The sequence below is a fragment of the Vespa mandarinia genome, chromosome 2, assembly GCF_050613455.1.
Source record: "Vespa mandarinia isolate Hongniang chromosome 2, ASM5061345v1, whole genome shotgun sequence".
In the NCBI taxonomy this organism is placed as follows: Eukaryota; Metazoa; Arthropoda; class Insecta; order Hymenoptera; family Vespidae; genus Vespa; species Vespa mandarinia.
The window spans coordinates 674,086-693,046 of NC_140811.1; the positions used below are offsets into that span (position 1 = coordinate 674,086).

Genomic DNA, 18,961 nt, shown 5'->3' on the forward strand with positions numbered 1-18,961 from the left:
GGAAAAAAAATGTTCTATAATATTTTCTATTCCATTGGATTTGACTTTATCGAAAATTCTAATTAAAATAAAAGGGAGAAAAAGCTGACTACGTCAGAAAAGGAGAAGAAAAGTTTTCCTTTTAAAATTCCTTTTCTGCGAGAAAACTTTGACAGGGATTGATTTTTCTTTCGTATTACTTGTTCTTCTTCCCTTAGAAAATCGGAAGGAACAGTCGTAGTGAACAATCGGTAATTTTAACGGCTCCCGTTACGATTCTCGACGATAAGAAAAAAGATACATTACGCGTAGTTTTCATCCTTCTTGCACCTAAGGAAAGAACATATGTCAAACGTCGAGACAAACCCGTCGACGGGTACAAAGTATATATCTACGGGTATACTTAGGGTATCTTATGTACAAAAGATGGTAACGATTGATTGATGATAAATCGTTATCTACGATGAAAGAAAATCGTTTATAGGAAAATGATGAAATGTTTTTAACCCTCTGTAATTCAATATTGTCTGCAAGTCTAGACAAAAAAGAATATATATATATATATATATATATATATGTACATATATATTGTGAAAAAGTAGTTAAACTATTATTTATACTAGTACAAATATACTATACTATTATAGTAGTACATAGAGAATATTATATATTAATATATATATATATATATATATATATATTAATTTACTATTATGACGTTATATCAGAGAATATTATATAGCGTACTCGGACTGTGATAAAAGAGATATTTAAAAATGAATAAAAATTTCTTATATACAAGTTAAATTAAAAAATTAAACGATAAAATGAAATAAAATTTGAAAAATTTCAACACTTTGAAAAATTTCAAAATTACATTGAAGTTATAGCGGGTTAAATCATTTTCCTCGACTAGTTCGTCGAATCATCGACGTTTATCCTCAAACATTTTCCCCTTCTTCCTATTCCTCCCTCGAGGAATATTATTTTTCGTAGAATTCTCAATGTGAAAATGTTAGCTCGAACAATGAAAGCAAACCAATCCTATGGAGATAGATACGACCGACATGAAAGAGGGGAATCGAAATGGTCGTAAAAACCGCACGCGAATTAGGAAGTCCTTTTGCTTCGTGTTATTGTAGAATATCCATAGGAATGCTCGCTTCTCCTTTTCTTTGCAAGTGGCCTTGAGCTCCTCGAAGCAGAACGAAATCTTACATCGGGCATGTCTTTTATGCAGGTCGCTGGCGGAGCAGCATTGACCGTTGGTATCTGGTTATTCGCCGACAGGAACTCCTTCACGAACCTCATCGCCAAACTCGATCAGTCCGATATTCTGGTAAGAAATTGAAATTTCATTTCGTCCATCGCCATTACAAGTATTTCTCTCTCTCTTTCTCTCTTTCTTTTTTCTTTTTCTTTTTTTTTTTTTCTTTTTTTCTTTTTTTTCTCTTCTCATTATCAATTTATTCTTTCGAAGAAATTAGTTTAATTTTATTTCGATTTACTCGCATCGATTATTATTTGAAAGAGTAGACGTTATGCGAATCCTATCTATCAAATTTGATAACTTAGGTAATTATTTTAACAAACCAAATGGAAAAATATTATCGATGAATATGTATAATATGACTATAAGAAGATAAAAAAAAAAAAAAAACAAAAGAAAAAAATATACATAAGTATAACACCGTTTCAGTTTTAATTATGCAATAAACTAAAAGTCATATGACGGGAATGTAAAAGGAAGAGAAAGAGGATATTCTTAAAAAAAAAAAAAAAGAAAAAAAAGTAAAAAATAACAAAACGAATTATGTAGTATCTACAGTTTCATCTTGGATATAAAAAAAAAATGAAATATGATTCCTCGCGGTGCGTATGAATCTTTGATGAATCAACGAAAACAAAAGAAAAGAAAAGAAAAAAAGAAAACTATTCAGATGAATATTATGATATGCATTAAATAATGACAAAGAGAAGAATGACTTTCATAGAAGAAATTCAAAGTGAAGATTTATATCGTACTTTCTTTAACCCGTTATTCCGGCCACCTGTTTGCGTTCATTGTTATAGCTTAGCTATATCTACCATTCTACTTTCAAGACTTTTGGATAAATACCAAAGCTCCGTTGAGATAACTGGCTAAGAGAATAATCGATATCTGCATGGATAAAAGCTAAAGCTTAGACATATCATACGTGTATACGTGTATTTGGAAAATCGAATGATCCTAGATAAACAAATCTAATAAGGAATGAACATAATTCAAAATTTCTTTTTTACATTTAAATCATATATCGTAACAATTCTTTACGACGTTTTTATCTACACGTATTTCCGATATCTTATTAGACTTTTAAATTGGAAGTAGGAGGAAGAAAACGAAGAAGGAAGAAGAAAAAGAAAGGGGAGAAAAAGAAAAGAAGATAAATAAGAATCTCTCGTAGAGTAGAAACGTCAAAACTTCGATATTATTGACCGTAATGTAAAATCAAGAATCTGACGTCCTTTCATTTTTATCTTGCAAATATAACGAGCCTTGTCGATCGTCGATCATCGATTAAATCTTTATTTGCATAATATATATACGTGGATATATTTGACATATCATCATACGTACAGTTACGTCATTTCTAATACGATAGATTTTAAATAGTGTGAATGAGACACGCTTTCAAGATTATCAATAAGGATTTTTTTTTTTTAATCTACTCAAACATTTAACTTTTGATTAAAATTTTAAGTAAATCTTCGAAACTTTTTGAAATAAGTTCTACGCCGATTATATATATAATAAAGCTGTTTAATGGAAAAATGGTGTAAGTTAGAAATAAAATAAGAAAAAAAGAAAAAGAAAAAAGAGAAAGAAAAAAATATTGATTAATGAGTAACGAACAGGGAACGAAATAACAAGAGTTATATAAAATCTAGTAATATCGGAAGAATGTTACATATATATATTATGCAATCCCACATTAAAGTTATATCTTAAGATAATAATATCGCTTTCACTCGAATATCATGACACATAATTGCAATTAACAATAAACAAATTTTGACTCGTATCAATTTTTGCATTGAACTTTTATTATCATACGGTTCTTATTTGTCTATAACAATTTTAGCATAATTACCGAATGAAGTTAAAATTATACAATTACCGTGGAGAAATAGAATGAGATAGATTAATGCATTCGAGATGTTATCCCAGTGAGCGAAATAATCGAAACATTGACATGCATCAATTTTGCACTGAATTTTTTTTTTTTTCTATCTTGTGTTTTCTTTTTTCTTTTTCTTTTTTAATTCATCTAAAAAAAAAAGGAATTCAAAGTTGGCGCGTTTGGAAAAAGAAATGGACGATAAAAGGAGATTCTCAGATCTCGCGAAGTTTTTATCTGTTCGTTTCGTAGAATTGATAATAATGCAGAAGCAAAAAAAAATTTCTCGCTTTCGATCGTTCATTCGTTGCAACAGTGCTCCGAAATGATCTTGGAACTTTCGAGGATGAAATCATGACAAAGATAAATACATACATATATATATATATATATATATATATATATATATATATATATGTACATGTGATTTTGTTCGAAAAATGAGATTATAACTCATTGTACCGGTGAGGGCCTGGCAAACATGAATGTAACACAATTTGTCCGATTATCACAACCAGCCTAAGAAAAGGAAAGATGGCACCTGGATTTGTGTTGTCTTGTTCTCTCCTCTCGAACGAAAAATACCGGTTCGCAAACGAGTTTCGTTATCTTACACCTTTTTTGTATGAAAAATAGAAGGAGAAGAGTGTTTATAAAGAATCCTGGGTATTCTTAAATCGAGAAAGTCCATCAAAAGTCATCTCCATATCGTTTTCATCGTCCTTTCATCGAATACGTTTCAATTATCTCGTAGAAATGACTATTCTTTTCTAGATAGCGATAGAAAGAATAGTCGAAAAAATAAATCGTATAAGTAAATGTAACTGAATCCATTTCAAGTTCCTTTTAATGCGAATATGATAATGAAAAGATTATAAAAAGAATTTTTATCGGTTCCTTTTTTTTACGCCTGCTTCTTCTTTAAACGATCGTTTCTTCAAAGTAGATTTGTAAAAATTGTTTGCTCGTTATTTGTACCTTGTGCTTTTGCGAGAGAGAGAGAGAGAGAGAGAGAGAGAGAGAGAGAGAGAGAGAGAGAGAGAGAGAGAGAGAGAGAAAGAGAGAAAAAAGTAGGTCGTTTTGTTAGCTCTTTCCCTCCACTCTTCTTTATCTTCTTAAGAAGGTTACAAGTGTTAAGGGTACAGACAGACAGACAGAGAGTGAGAGAAAGAGAGAGAGAGAGAGAGAGAGATGCGTGATTCATTAACGTCATTTTGTGAAACGAGCGAAAGAGTACATCTAATTAGCATATTCTGTATTAAGTCAATTTGAAGGAAAATATTAAGGTCGTATACGTGCCGAGACTCTTACCGTTACGATTTCCAGCTAACACGATACGTTAAGATGTCGTAGGGTTAGATGACGACGACAATGACAACGTTTAACGAGGTCCTTTTCTATGCAAACTCCAGAGAGAAAGAGAGAGAGAGAGAGAGGGAGAGAGAATAAAAAAGAAAAGAACTTACACTTACTGCACTGACCTAATTTTATATTGAAACAATAGTACGAGTACTTGTTTCTTTAATATTTTATGAAAATTGCTAGTCGAATATCTTATTTTATGTATTATCTTTATAATCTTGTTCTTTTTTATTACTTCATGGTATTCGTTGGATTAAGAAAATGTATCGCGGGATCATATCTTAATCATAAAGTAAAAGTAGAAATAAGTATAGTATACAGTAATAACATAGACGTATATATAAATACTGGCATATGCATATACATGAGTATATATATATATATATATATATATATATATATATATATATACTTAGATGCACACATAGATATTTTTAATTTATTGCTTGATAGTTGATCGTTTTTCAGTTCATAAGTAAAATTACGTACGAACGAGTATCATATATATATATATATATATATATATATATATATATATATATATATATATTAAATATTTCTAATTAACTCGCTTTTACGTTTTTGAATTTTAGAAAAGTGGTAGTTCTTGCGTAGTGAGAGACCTTCGTAAATACTTACACGATTTATCTCGACTTACACCGTAACACTGTTAGAAGAGTGAGAGGGTATTATACGCACGAAATGATGACTGTAATTTAATCATTCCCGTGGTCATCTAGTATAACATCATAAGCAACGAGAATAATTAAAAGGCAACTATTTTTTCAACGTTGAGAAGATCCCAAATGAACGTGAATAAGAAAATAGCTCACGTGTATCTAATGTATTTATGTGATAAGAAATGTGCTGCGAAGAAGAACGTCCAGTTCTTATACGTACGTATGTATTTTACGAATAAGAAAAAAAAAAAAAAGAAGAAAAAGAAAAAAAAGAAGAAGAAAAAGAAAAAAAGAAGAAAAAAAAGAAGAGAAAAAAGAGAGAAATTTTCTCAATACTTAACAATAAAATTATACTTCGTGTTATATCTTTCGTTACGGAAATAAATGTCGAAATTGTAATCTGTAGAAAAGAGGATAAACGAATGAACGAATGTTCGAGCGGTGTTTAAGCGTGTGGAATCTAATATCTAATATCCTTAGTTTAGAGATCGGAGGGTCACACGCGAATCGCCGGATATCCGTCACGCCGTAACGCGTCCAATGGCGTTTGCGTCGCGTGTCTAGTTAGAAATACTTTGAGAAGATTAAAAAAAAAAAAAAAAGAGGAAAGAAAGAAAAAAACAGATGGAGAGAAAGAATTTACGAAATTATCATTTGAGATTTTTACGTGATTTTAATCGTCTTTTGTGATATATAATTAGGATATATACATATGTATGTATATTGTATATAAGGATATAATATTGTGGATAGTATAATGAATTTTTATTCGTAAAATTTATGGAAAATTATTTAAATTAAGGATAATCCATAAATTTAAATAGATAAATATGTAAAGATAATAGATAATAATAAATATAATATTATATATACATTCATAGATATTTTTATATTACATATTTATAATTAAAAATTAATAAGGAAATGAAATGATGAAACGAAAGAATAAGGAATAGTTTTTCACGGAACATATTAACAAAATTATTTAAATCCATTGATGATAAATTTTATTCAAAGTTTATTAGAATGTTGCTGTACGCAAAAATTGAAAAATGAATGGAAAGAAGTAAAATAAAATTGACGAAGTAAACGAAACAATTTTCAAAGAACGTATAAACGAAATTAATTGAATTCATCGGCGATAAATTTTATTCAAAGTTTGGTCAAAATCTTTGCTTATACGTGAAACGTGAAAAATAAAAATAAGAGAGAAAGAAAAATAAATCGATTAAGAGTGGTAACAATTTTAAAGGAACGTATCAACGATATTAACTGAACGTGTTGATAATAAATTCCAATAAAAATTTCTTGAGAATTCCCTGGGCGTGCATATATACATACATATATACACGGAAGGAATTTCAACGATGAAAAATATGAAAATAAAGATATATATATATAGATAGATGGATAGATAGAAAGATAGATAGATAGATAGATAGATAGATATATACATACATACATATAAACATAGATATGTACATACATACATACATAAATGAATAAACGAAGTAAAGGAAAAATAATCTTTCTTTTCTCTAAATTTTTATGAAAACGTTATTTCTCTTTTCACCCTTTGGCATAATGTGTTAAAGTGTAACCTATGTACATACATACATACATAAATAAATACATGTACCTGCATATATACATGATATATATACAAAATGGATGATGGCACCGAGCATAATATATACGTCGCATTTCACAAAGTAGAACGCGTCTTTGTTTCGTGCGACATTCCGTCGTTCATACGGCACATCGTAGAATTGGAAGAAGCGCATTATGCATCTGGGAATTGGGAGCATTGCGTTCCTACATTAAAGTTTTTCGCATGTCTTCTTATCCTTCGTCATCGTCGTTGTCGTCGTCGTCGTCGTCGTCGTCGTCGTTGTCGTCGTCGTATAAACGAACTCGATTTTCATGTGTATCTGTATATGTATGTATGTGGGTATATACCCTACGTAGATATATACACGTGTATCTATACTCATGCTTTAACTCGTTTGAGTGTGTGTGTGTGCGTGTGGGTGTCAATGTTGGAAGCATCTGCTAGCATTTTTTTTTACGTAACAATTCCTCTTTCCGGTTTTCCTGAGAAGATTCGTACGTATTTACTTATATACTGTATATGTGTATACACACACACACACATATATAGAAAGAGAGAGAGAGAAAGAAAGAGAGGAAAGAGAAGATAATAAGAAATTGTAAAAGTCATTGTTCGTGAAATCCATATTCGTGCAAATTTTTTTTATCGACGGATGAAACATTGTTGTCGTTTATGCATTAAAGAAATAATAATGGAAAAAAGGAAAAGAGAATGTAACATAGTGTTTAACGAAACGCGAATGAGTGAAGTACGTTAAACCGAGTTCATAATTGAATGATAGTTTCCCAGGTTAAAGGTTAATTGGACATTCGGTTGAAAATGAACTTTATCAACGGAATACCGAGAGATCACGTAGAGTTAGCTCCATCGAGTGAGTTTATTTGCAACACGGACGACACGACGGGTGGGATGTGAGATGGGTGAATAAAAATGGTGAAGAGAGACGACGAGCGAAAGAGAGTACTCGTAATTATCGGTACTTCGAAGTTGATGAGATGATTGGTTGTCACATTAAAACGATGCGTGGGAGGATCAGAGTGCCCCTGCACCGGGGATCGCAACACACATATATCACAGGGGCCAAAGCCCTCGATCGAGCTGTCTTTTTATTCTTTCTTTCTTTCTTTTTTTACCTCTCAGTTTTAGTTGTTTATTTATTTATTTATTTATTTATTTATTTATTTATTCTTTTTGTCTTCTCCAAACACGCGACAATGTTTCACTTGGTTGCATGAACATATTTTTTCTTTTCCCCACCCATCTTTTTTTATGTACACATTTGATTACGTTGTAAGGAAGTATTGGAAAATCTTTAACGTTTAAACGATACGTGCAAATAGATCCAGTTTCTCTTTAACTAAATTAAATAAGAAGTTTTACGTAAGATGGTCTACTTGTTTAAACAAGGTGTCAATGTGTGAGATTCGTTCGTAATGCAATTAAATTTGCCATATAATGAAAGCACTTAATCGTACGTTTCCATTTTGAAGAACCATGTTTTGCCGTCCAGGCACATTTTCTTTTGTGCTCAGTGCTAAGTTACATTTTCAATGTGACGTGTTTTATATGTATGTACTTACATACCTACATATGTATATATATGTATATATATACTTAAGTAGAAAGTGCCGATGTGAATTTTTGTACTCTTTTTTTGCCATTCGCAGAGTCGAAAGATATTCCGGGTAAAGTGTTTTCCTTTGAAAAGAACGTGTCGTTAGTACTCAATGTATAGCGTTGACGAGGACTCATGTCATCCAAAATAGATGCCTATATGCACATATGTATACATAGGTATACATATGTTATGTCATATTCTTGACGACTACTACGTAGCAATCACGTCTCCGTCTCACCTTCATTATCGCCGAGAGAGATGCATCCCGGGGTGCATCTATTCATCGTGTATGCGTAATTAGAAAAGCGTTGACGAGATTAGACTGTACTTCCGTGCTCTTCTTTTTTTCTTTTCTCTCTCTTTTTTTTTTTGTTTTTTGTTTCTTTTCCCATAGCAATCACGTCACGTGATTATATGAAACTACGTCCATCCCCATGACACATCTCGAAGTCAAAATCCATAGAAAAATAGACGTAAAATTTGAACGAGAAATAATTCCAATTTAATCGTAATCGATTGCAAAATGGCGATTGAAAATGAATTCAATGGAGCCTAGTTTGATCCTTTCACTCGGTCTTCAGAATAATGTGGATTATCGCGATAACGGATAATTTCAAATATTCGACACCTTTTTTTCAATGCTCGTTTGAACGTTGAATGAAGGCTACCTAAAAAAAAAAAAAAGAAGATTCTCCGACAGGTGTTCGACGTTTCCTTTTTTTGTCAGAACAATTATACGAGGTAACGAAGTCGATAAATATATATATATATATATACAGCGAAAGAGAAGAGAGCTAGCTCGGTTCTTCTTATACGTCGTTGTCTCGTCGGCGCTGGAATATGTAAATTTTATAGATACCCTTGAAGAAATAACGGCGAGGTATGCTATTATTTATTTTGATATAGCTTCTCCTGCTGCTATTGCTACTGCTGTTGCTGTTGTTGCTGACGCTGGTGTCTCATTATATGGAATAGATGAAAAAAAATTATTCGCGAGCTATGCAGACAGATTCCTAAGAGTAAACTTGTTATACCAAGCTATCGAAGGAGTGGTGGGCCCACAAGATATAATATTTAACGTTCACATGCTGTTGGATGAAATGTGTCTCTTATATATCGTTCGCATAAAGAAGGGACTATGTCGTATATGTATGCTGCTACTGCTGCTTCGTGAAACTCGATAGGGATCACATATGACAGGGATCGTTCGTACATAGTGACCTTATAAGTGTTCTCTAAGTGGCATTTGTGAAACCATTATGTCATCCTCTTTTACATACACATCATCAAATTTGTCGTAATAACGACAACAATACTTTATTCGTAAATGTTTAGCAATAAGAAAAGGAATACTGATAAAAATCTATTTAAAATTTTTAAAGATCATTCAATGATATCGGGTAGACTCGACACAAGATGATATCGCCTATTTATATATTATATTTGTTATTATTTAAATTTTATCGTATCGTATTGTATCGAGAAGATAAAAAAAAAACAAAATGATTTACTTTTATGTTACAGACTAAAACGGATGCCGATGTCATAAGAATGATGTCTTACATCCTGATCATTGCCGGTGCCCTCACGTTCATCGTTAGCTTTTTAGGATATTGCGGAGCAATGTTCGAATCTAGATGTCTCCTCTGTGTCGTAAGTCCGTAATACATAATTAAGATTGAAATTATACGTATTACATTCTATATTTAGATAATTCGTTAAGAATGCCGTATAAGAGAAATATTTTTCTCTGATTGCAGTACGGCGTCCTTCTTTTATTGGTTTTGGTCCTGGAATCTGTGGTGGTTGGCCTTGCGTTTGGACTAAAAGGAGACGTGCGTATATATATATATATATATATATATACATATACATATACATACATATATATATATATATATATGTATATATGTATGTATATGGAGAACTTCTACGATAGAAAACAGTTATATTTGCTTAAAGCAATTCCAATGTTGGACAGTTTGTAGAGTCGTGAAAGTTCTTTGAAAAGATACGACGCTCTCTATATTGAATATTCCTTTGGTATCTTTTATTTGAATTTCATTGGATCGTATTGAACGTTATTTAATTTTATACGATGTAATAATTTATTACAATTGTATAATATACGTAGCGACGATTATTAATACCAAGATAACAATGTATAGGCGGAAAAGGGTACACAAAGTTTTCTGAAGTCAACGATCAAGTATTACGCAGCTAGCGTGGATCAAACTGAAACCGTGACAGTCGCGTGGGATGGTATTATGACCCAGGTATTTGTTATATCTTATTTGTATTAGAAAGAGAACGACTATTGTCAAAGATGAATATAATAAATCGCGATCGTTTGCAGCTCCATTGTTGCGGTGTTGAAAGTTATTTGGATTTTCACGAAAGCACAAATTGGACGACGACCAATAAAGTGGTACCGGAATCTTGTTGCATAAAAGAGAACGGCGAATTGAAGGATCGTTCCTGTCCTCTCAATCCTACGTCATCGAATTCTTATTATCAAACGGTAAACGCAAAAATGACGCATTGAACAAATGTTGACAATTAGATTTTATCTTTATGAACGAGTAAATGTTAGAAAAGAAATAACGTTCTTTCAGGGTTGTTACAAAGCGATATTAACCGCGATAGAAGAAAACGCCGTAATAGTTATAGGAGTTGCAGCTGGTTTGGCCTTGGTCGAAATTCTGGTTATTATATTGGCCCTATACCTGGCATGTATCTACTGGCGTCCGCAACATGGTAGGCTCGATGTTTAACTTGTATTTTTAATCGTTAGTATTAACGAACTTGATGTTCGTTGAATGACATCGGCCATGCGGAAGTGCAGTTCTATCGATTGCCGGTAAAAAAAAAAACGTGATCACTTTAACGCTTTGCAGTTTATCGATGCGTAGAGCCGTCTGGCAAGGAGTAACTTCGGCAGCAGAACGTTAAGCTTTCCTTTTTTTCCTTTGAGGAGCTCATGATTGCCTCCTGTGTATATACATGGCTTTTGTTTCCCATGCGGTGGTAATACAATTCTACCATCGACTACCATCGTATTACATCTTGCACCATTGTGTTGCAATGTGCATCGAATATATTTAATGCAACGACAATTCTCCGACGATTCGCATGACGAGATGTATATTTGCTACATTGTTCATTTCAATGTGGGAGAATATTGAATATGATATATTTCTATCATTATACCTGTATGCCAAATTAATCGCGCAACGTTTTCCATAAAAATCGTTTATGCATTCTCTATGGAATATCCATAAATGATTTCAACAATATTTTTACACGAGTTCTCTCTCTCTCTCTCTCTCTCATATATATATATATATATATATGTATATGTATATATATATATATGTATATGTATATGTATGTATGTATATTATTCACGATAGACAATATATTCCATACAGTTACTACTCCATTCTATACGTGATATTCGTCGAGAGACTTTTGCGAATTAAAACAATTTATATACATTTTTTCTATAACTCCTTTTGAAGAACATTAGATGCTTTGAGCGCCAACGTAGAGAACTTAGGTATTACGCGATTATTTTATATGTATTTTTTTAAATAAATAATATACTTTTATATATAAAATGTCAAAGAGAAATAATCTTAAATTGATACGTGACCATCCATTTTTGCATGAAACACTTTTACACAATTAACCAAAAAAAGAAAAAAGAAAAAGAAACATTGCTATTTCTTAAATCTATTTTTATTATACACGTGGGTATAATATGATTAATTAATTGATGCTGCTATATTATTATATTATGCATCATTAACATTTAACAGTTAACAAAATTCCTCTCTAATTTTATACATAGAGTTTAATGCGGTAGTAAACATTTACAGAAAACGAACATTCTTTTAGCTTGCGTAGATGTATCAACAAGACAAGCCTGGTGAGAGAAGTGGTGAGATGGGGGATGTGATGGTTTGGTGAAATTTGGTTTCAAGTAAGAAGTGGTGAAGATATTGATTGAACAATTGACTCCTTTCCATGCCTCTTCTTTAAACAATGTCGAATCTGTTGCCAATTTTCTAATTCTTATATTATTTTTTTTATGTATATTTTTCTTAAGGCATGATATAGCTTTGCTTCATATCTTTGCATGATCATGCTATAATCAACTATACCAAAGTGGTGATAGAGGCCTGATTGCATTGAAAAAATAATTAGACGAATGACTATTTCCTTTGATATGCTTAGTCACATTTAAAATTAATCATACCAATTAAATAATTATGCAATCATGCCTTGGGTTTCAGTTATGGTTCAAATGTAATTTACTATTTTTCATTCGATACGTATTATGTATCTCTTTGATATTTCTTAGCACAAATTACCAAGTAAACTGTATGTATAATATCTAATTAAATAATTTTTATAACAGATAAGTATTATTACAAAGAAAATGACATCTCTTTAATCATGCATATATTTAAAAGTTTATAGTATATTTTATATATTTTAGTATTCACGATCTTTTTGTTTAAAGTAAAATATTGTTTTTTATCAGAGATTATATTTAAATATAGCGAATACATATAAATACTAAACCACGTATTAAATACAATATAGACGATACATGAAAAAAATATATATATGTACAATATATATATATATATATATATATATTCTTTTTGAAATTATTATTATTATAGTAGGTGATAGTTTTAATTGTATTAAGAAAATAACAAAAGTTACTGCCTATTTTTCTATCTATTAAAATGTTACAAGATAATTCAACCAAAGTGATCAATTTCTCAACCATTCAGATATATCTATTTCAAAAGTAAATATATACTAATATAAAAGTCTACACTTTTTGTATTGATAATTTGTGCTAGTATATCCTTATTATTTTAACCATATTATATAAATTATATGTATGTATACTATAAAAAGCTATAAATACATAAGAGTATATATATAGAAAAAAAAAGAAATCATAAATTAAATTAAAAGAAAAAAAAAATGTTCTCTGTAGTAATCTGACGAAAAATTTGTGTGAATTTACATAAAATGATATTCTTTATAATTCAGTTTTCCCAGTTATATTTATGATTTCAATGGCACATTAATGTATTTTATGAAATGGGTATACGTACATAAAATTGTAATACTAAGTCAACATAAATCTTTCAAAAAATGCACTTTCTACATACTAATAATAGTTCATATCGCACACTCTAAGCATTTTCGTTTCCAGTGTTAACTTGTTGGTGCTGCTGCTGACGAGGCATTAAGGGCATGGAACTGTTGAGTAGTGCCTCCTAGCATACGCACGTTGAGCCATTAGAAGTCCTGTGCCTTGCTTGCTTGAAACGTTAGGTACTAGCCAGATTTAGGCTAGTCTAAACGTCGGCTGACAGAAATGAATCCTGATTGTAGAATGACCACAGATATTTGTCAAATCATACTTAACAGTGATGTAGGAGATTGATCATACTATATTTATTTTTATAACGGCAAATCACAAATGACATCTAGATTTGTTTCATAATACAAAAGAAAATAAGTAAAAAACATCATATATGTATCTTAGATTTGATAAGTTCTTGTAAATTTTTTTTTTTAAATTGCGAAGTACAAAATATTATATCATTTCTTAAGATACTACACATTTACAAAAATTAATGTGTATGTATATATATATATATATATATATCTTTTTTTTCTTTTTCATTAAAAAACTCCTATATCACTGTATATTATTATCATTTTATATGTTGTTAATTGTTTAATAATTATTAGTATACAAACATTTAAAATCATTTATCAAGAAGTGTAATATAATAATGTAATCACAGCAATCATTCATCCTGATGCAGGAAATTATTGGATGATATTGTTTTTCAAAAAGAAAAAAATTTAAGAGAAAAATAGAAATTAATTTATATGAAGATTTTAAGTGTATGTATCTAAAACGTTATAGCCTTTATTATGTTGCTTTGCCTATTTTGAGATTATTTCAAATGTTCATGTATTGAAAAGAAAATGTTTAAGTGTACAGTAGTCAGTTCATTGCATTTAGGCAGGTTTTTTCATTTCATCCATACTAATTTTTCATTTCTAACAATATGAACACGTTTCCAAAAAAAAAAAAAAAAAAAAAAAAAATAAAAAGAAAAGAGTAATATGTAAAAATTATTGAAAACATTATAATCTATCTATGTAGTGCTTATATCTTTATACCTCCTGCCAAACTTCCATAAAGAAAAAAAAAAAATAAATAAATGTACATCTTATCTGAAGGTAAGCACCAAGAAAAGTAAAGAGAAAAGAAATTATAGATACACTTATGTGAAAACAATTTATGAATATTACTATTCACTTTAACTTCAAGAAAAGTATAAACATACTTTGATGTATTTAAAAGTGTGTATGTTTAATTCAGAAGTATTTACAAATTTATATAATTACAAGACAGTGATCTGTATTCAATTAGTGAATAGTAGTACCTGGTAGAAAAATTAGAGAATAGATATATTTGATTGATTTTATTAAACATCTCATTTAATTCTAATACCTTTGACAGAAGCAAGTTACACTAATGTTCTTAAAAAAAGTTTATAAGAACAATATGTGATCTTCCTTTTATACTTAATATTGTAATCTTATTATATGTAATACATATATGTATATATATATATATATATATATATATATATATTTATTATATTTAACAAAATTACTTGCAAAGAAACTACTTTGAATTTTTTGATAAAAAATATCGAGTATAATAGGAGGACCATTTTTATGTCAATACTATAAATCGTATTATTTACTATACAGGTTTTGTTTTTATAATGTATAGTTGATTTAAATAATTGAAAACACATTTCTTGCATGTTGTAAACTATAAATATTTTTATTTATTTCTATATATATTTCATTGTATTTGTTCAATCTTTTTATAAGTATGTAAAAAAAGAATATATATTACCATTTCGTTATCTTACACGTGAAATATAATAATTTATGGTCTCAGAATAATACTAAATTTTTATCTTTCCTTTTTATATCAAGGAGAGAAATCAAAACTTAATAAGATAAATACTTAAATGAATGTTGGATGTTACATTACTTGATATAGAATTATATATCTACATTTGTCAAATTAAAATAATTATTATTATGTATAAACATCTTTAAAATAATATAAAGAGAGAATCATATAAAATGGAAAACAAATTTCTGCTTATGACAGAATAAAATCATAATATTAATATTTTTGTTAGGTACATTATAATTAATTTGTATTTATATAAATTTTTTAATGTATACCAATTCCTTTATTTTTGTTTAAAAGAACATTGAAAAAAAATCTTGATACTATCAGAATAAGGAGAAATATGGTCTAAAAAAAAAAAACCTATATACAATGAAATGCATTCAAATTTTTCTATGCTGAGACTGATACCTGATATCTAAAATTGTATATATATATTTGAAAAGCAGTAACTGATATAAATGTATTATCATGCGTAATTATATAATAATATCTTATTAATACTATACTGTTATGTGCAATTATAATAAAATGATTGATTTATTAAATAAAACGTTTTTGTATAAAAAAAAAAGAAAAAAAAGAAAAGAAAAGAAAACTGTATACATAATAATAAAATAAAATTTTTATATCATTTATAAATGTGAGATACAAATATTTAGTTGGCCAAAAGAAATTATCGTGTTTTTGAATACAAACACGTATGATGTTCTTAATTTTTAATAAATTTACTATTACAGCATTCCATACAACATTCCCGTATTCTGCACTCTCGAAATTGGACGGAACATTTAATTAAGGCTATTCATCACCCCTGGTTTTATAATGATATACATTAATATTGAAGGCATGACTGTTTCAAATTTTTGAAAAAGTTTTATTTTCTTTGAAAAAAAAAATCGTCTTAAGAATAATGTTCCTTGGAAAATAATTTATGCATAAAAATTAAGCTTTTTCAAAAATTCGAAAAAGCTATGACCTCGTTTAAACCCTCATCTTTAAAGTGAAATCCTAATCATCAAAATCATTCAAGAAGTACGCTTGAATTCGCTGTTGGCCTAAACGTAATTTTCGACATTTTTCGTAAAAAACATTTTGGTACAGTGGCGCCCCTTGAATTTTGCGGCAGAAGAGAAGAAGCTCGTACCACCCACTAGTGGTTTACATATAAGGCTGTTCAATTTTGATAAACAAGGTCTCATTTGTAAAGGCGAAGGTTTAATCTAGAAAATATGTTTTCGAATTTCTGAAAAAGCTTTATTTTCTTTAAAAAAAAGTCATGCAAAGAAATGGTATTATTCGTAAATAATTTATGTACAAATAAAAAGCTTTATCAAAAATTCGGAAAAGCTATGTCCTAGATAAAACCTTCGTCTTTGAAATAAGACTTTGTCCACCAAAATTGAACAAGACTTACGTCTGTTCTCATTATTGGAGTATATGCTGTTTTTGACATTATTACGTAAAAAAAGTTTTTCTAATGTATTGTGGCGCCTCTTGAAGATAGCGGCAAAAAAGAAGAAATTTGTATCCTCATTACTTATTCCAATATCACCCTTCAATAGGGTATGTTTGTTCAGTGAAGTAACAATTACCTGCTTGATTGATATGTAAATAGCTAATGATGAAATTTTTTAAACAATTCTCAACGCAAAAAAATATGTTTCACGATAATCGCACAAAACAATCTCCAGTAACTTGGTCATTCTTTGGACAAATGGTTCTTTGGGAAAAATAAACAAATTCTTGTCCAATGTCACCAAAATTGTTATGCGTGAAAAACTTAAAATAATTTCAATATAGGATTCCAATATTTAAAAATTTCGTTCTCGGAATAATTGGCCTTGTGTAATCAAAACATTTTCGGTCCTTTCATTAACTTTGACTATTGCAAGATCAGTTGTATTTTGCATACCGACGTGTTAACATCGACACTCGCTCTTTCTAAACGCGTAAACTTATAAATGAATACTTTCGATAATTTTTCAATTATTCAAACAATCTTTAATGCATACGGAGTACAATAAACTAATATTTAAACAATAGCACATTCGTTTAAACATTCTTAAACAGAAAACGGTCCAGAAACTTAAAATAATTTTAATATAAAATTCCAAAAGATAAAAATTTTATCTCGCGGTTGTTGGCCTTGTGCAATATAAACATAAACGGCCCTTCGATTAACTTTGACATCTACGTGTTAGTTTATCTTTGCACTCCGATCAGTGCACATCGACACTCGCTCTTTCTAAACGCGTAAACTTATAATTTAATACTTTCGATAATTTTTCAATTATTTAAACAATCTTTAATGTACAGGGAGTACAATAAACTAATATTTAAACAATAGTACATTCGTTTAAGCATTATAAAGAAAGAAACTCGCGACAGACTTAAAATAATTTTAATATAAAATTTCGATACTTCAAAATTTTATCTCGCGGTTGTTGGCCTTGTGCAATATAAACATAAACGGTCCTTTGATTAACTTTGATAATTACCGAGTTAGTTTACCTTTGCACTTCGACCAGTGCACATCGACACTGACTCTTTCTAAACGCGTAAACTTATAATTTAATACTTTCGATAATTTTTCAATTATTTAAACAATCTTTAATGGACAGGGAGTACAATTAACTAATATTTAAACAAAAATACATTTGTTTAAACATTAAAAAGATGGTAACGCGAGAGGAACTAAAAATAATTTTAATATAAAATTCCAACACTTTAAAATTTTAATCTCGGAGTAGTTGGCCTTGTGCAATATAAACATAAACGGTCCTTCGATTAACTTTGATAATTACCGAGTTAGTTTACCTTTGCACTTCGACCAGTGCACATCGACACTGACTCTTTCTAAACGCGTAAACTTATAAATTAATACTTTCGATATTTTTTCAATTATTTAAACAATCTTTAATGTATACGGAGTACAATTAACTAATATTTAAACAATAATACATTCGTTTAAACATTATAAAGAAAGAAACTCGCGACAGACATAAAATAATTTTAATATAAAATTCCAACACTTTAAAATTTTAATCTCGGAGTAGTTGGGCTTGTGCAATATAAACATAAACGGTCCTTCGATTAACTTTGATAATTACCGAGTTAGTTTACCTTTGCACTTCGACCAGTGCACATCGACACTGACTCTTTCTAAACGCGTAAACTTATAATTTAATACTTTCGATAATTTTTCAATTATTTAAACAATCTTTAATGTACAGGGAGTACAATAAACTAATATTTAAACAATAGTACATTCGTTTAAGCATTATAAAGAAAGAAACTCGCGACAGACTTAAAATAATTTTAATATAAAATTTCGATACTTCAAAATTTTAATCTCGGGGTAGTTGGCCTTGTGCAATATAAACATAAACGGTCCTTCGATTAACTTTGACAATTACCGAGTTAGTTTACCTTTGCACTTCGACCAGTGCACATCGACACTGACTCTTTCTAAACGCGTAAACTTATAAATTAATACTTTCG

At 29.7% G+C, this 18,961-nt stretch overlaps 1 protein-coding gene across 4 annotated transcripts in view; it reads left to right on the forward strand.

Annotated features, from left to right (window-relative positions):
- Tsp66E (Tetraspanin 66E) overlaps positions 1-14,576 on the forward strand; it is a 31,228-nt gene extending 16,652 nt beyond the window's left edge. The window contains exons 3-10 of one of the 4 annotated variants that reach the window (XR_004841080.2): positions 1,220-1,318; positions 9,937-10,065; positions 10,173-10,247; positions 10,581-10,688; positions 10,769-10,933; positions 11,028-11,169; positions 12,313-12,397; positions 13,655-14,576. Coding sequence is in view for 3 of the 4 variants with exons in the window: in XM_035887807.2 (XP_035743700.1) it covers positions 1,220-1,318; positions 9,937-10,065; positions 10,173-10,247; positions 10,581-10,688; positions 10,769-10,933; positions 11,028-11,169; positions 12,313-12,347 (753 nt within the window). In the remaining variant the exon portion in view is untranslated. Of the gene's footprint in view, positions 1-1,219; positions 1,319-9,936; positions 10,066-10,172; positions 10,248-10,580; positions 10,689-10,768; positions 10,934-11,027; positions 11,170-11,309; positions 12,032-12,312; positions 12,944-13,654 lie in introns of those variants that run through there. The other 3 variants (XM_035887810.2, XM_035887807.2, XM_035887806.2) reach the window with 3 other exon arrangements.
- The last annotated feature ends 4,385 nt before the right edge of the window (positions 14,577-18,961 follow it).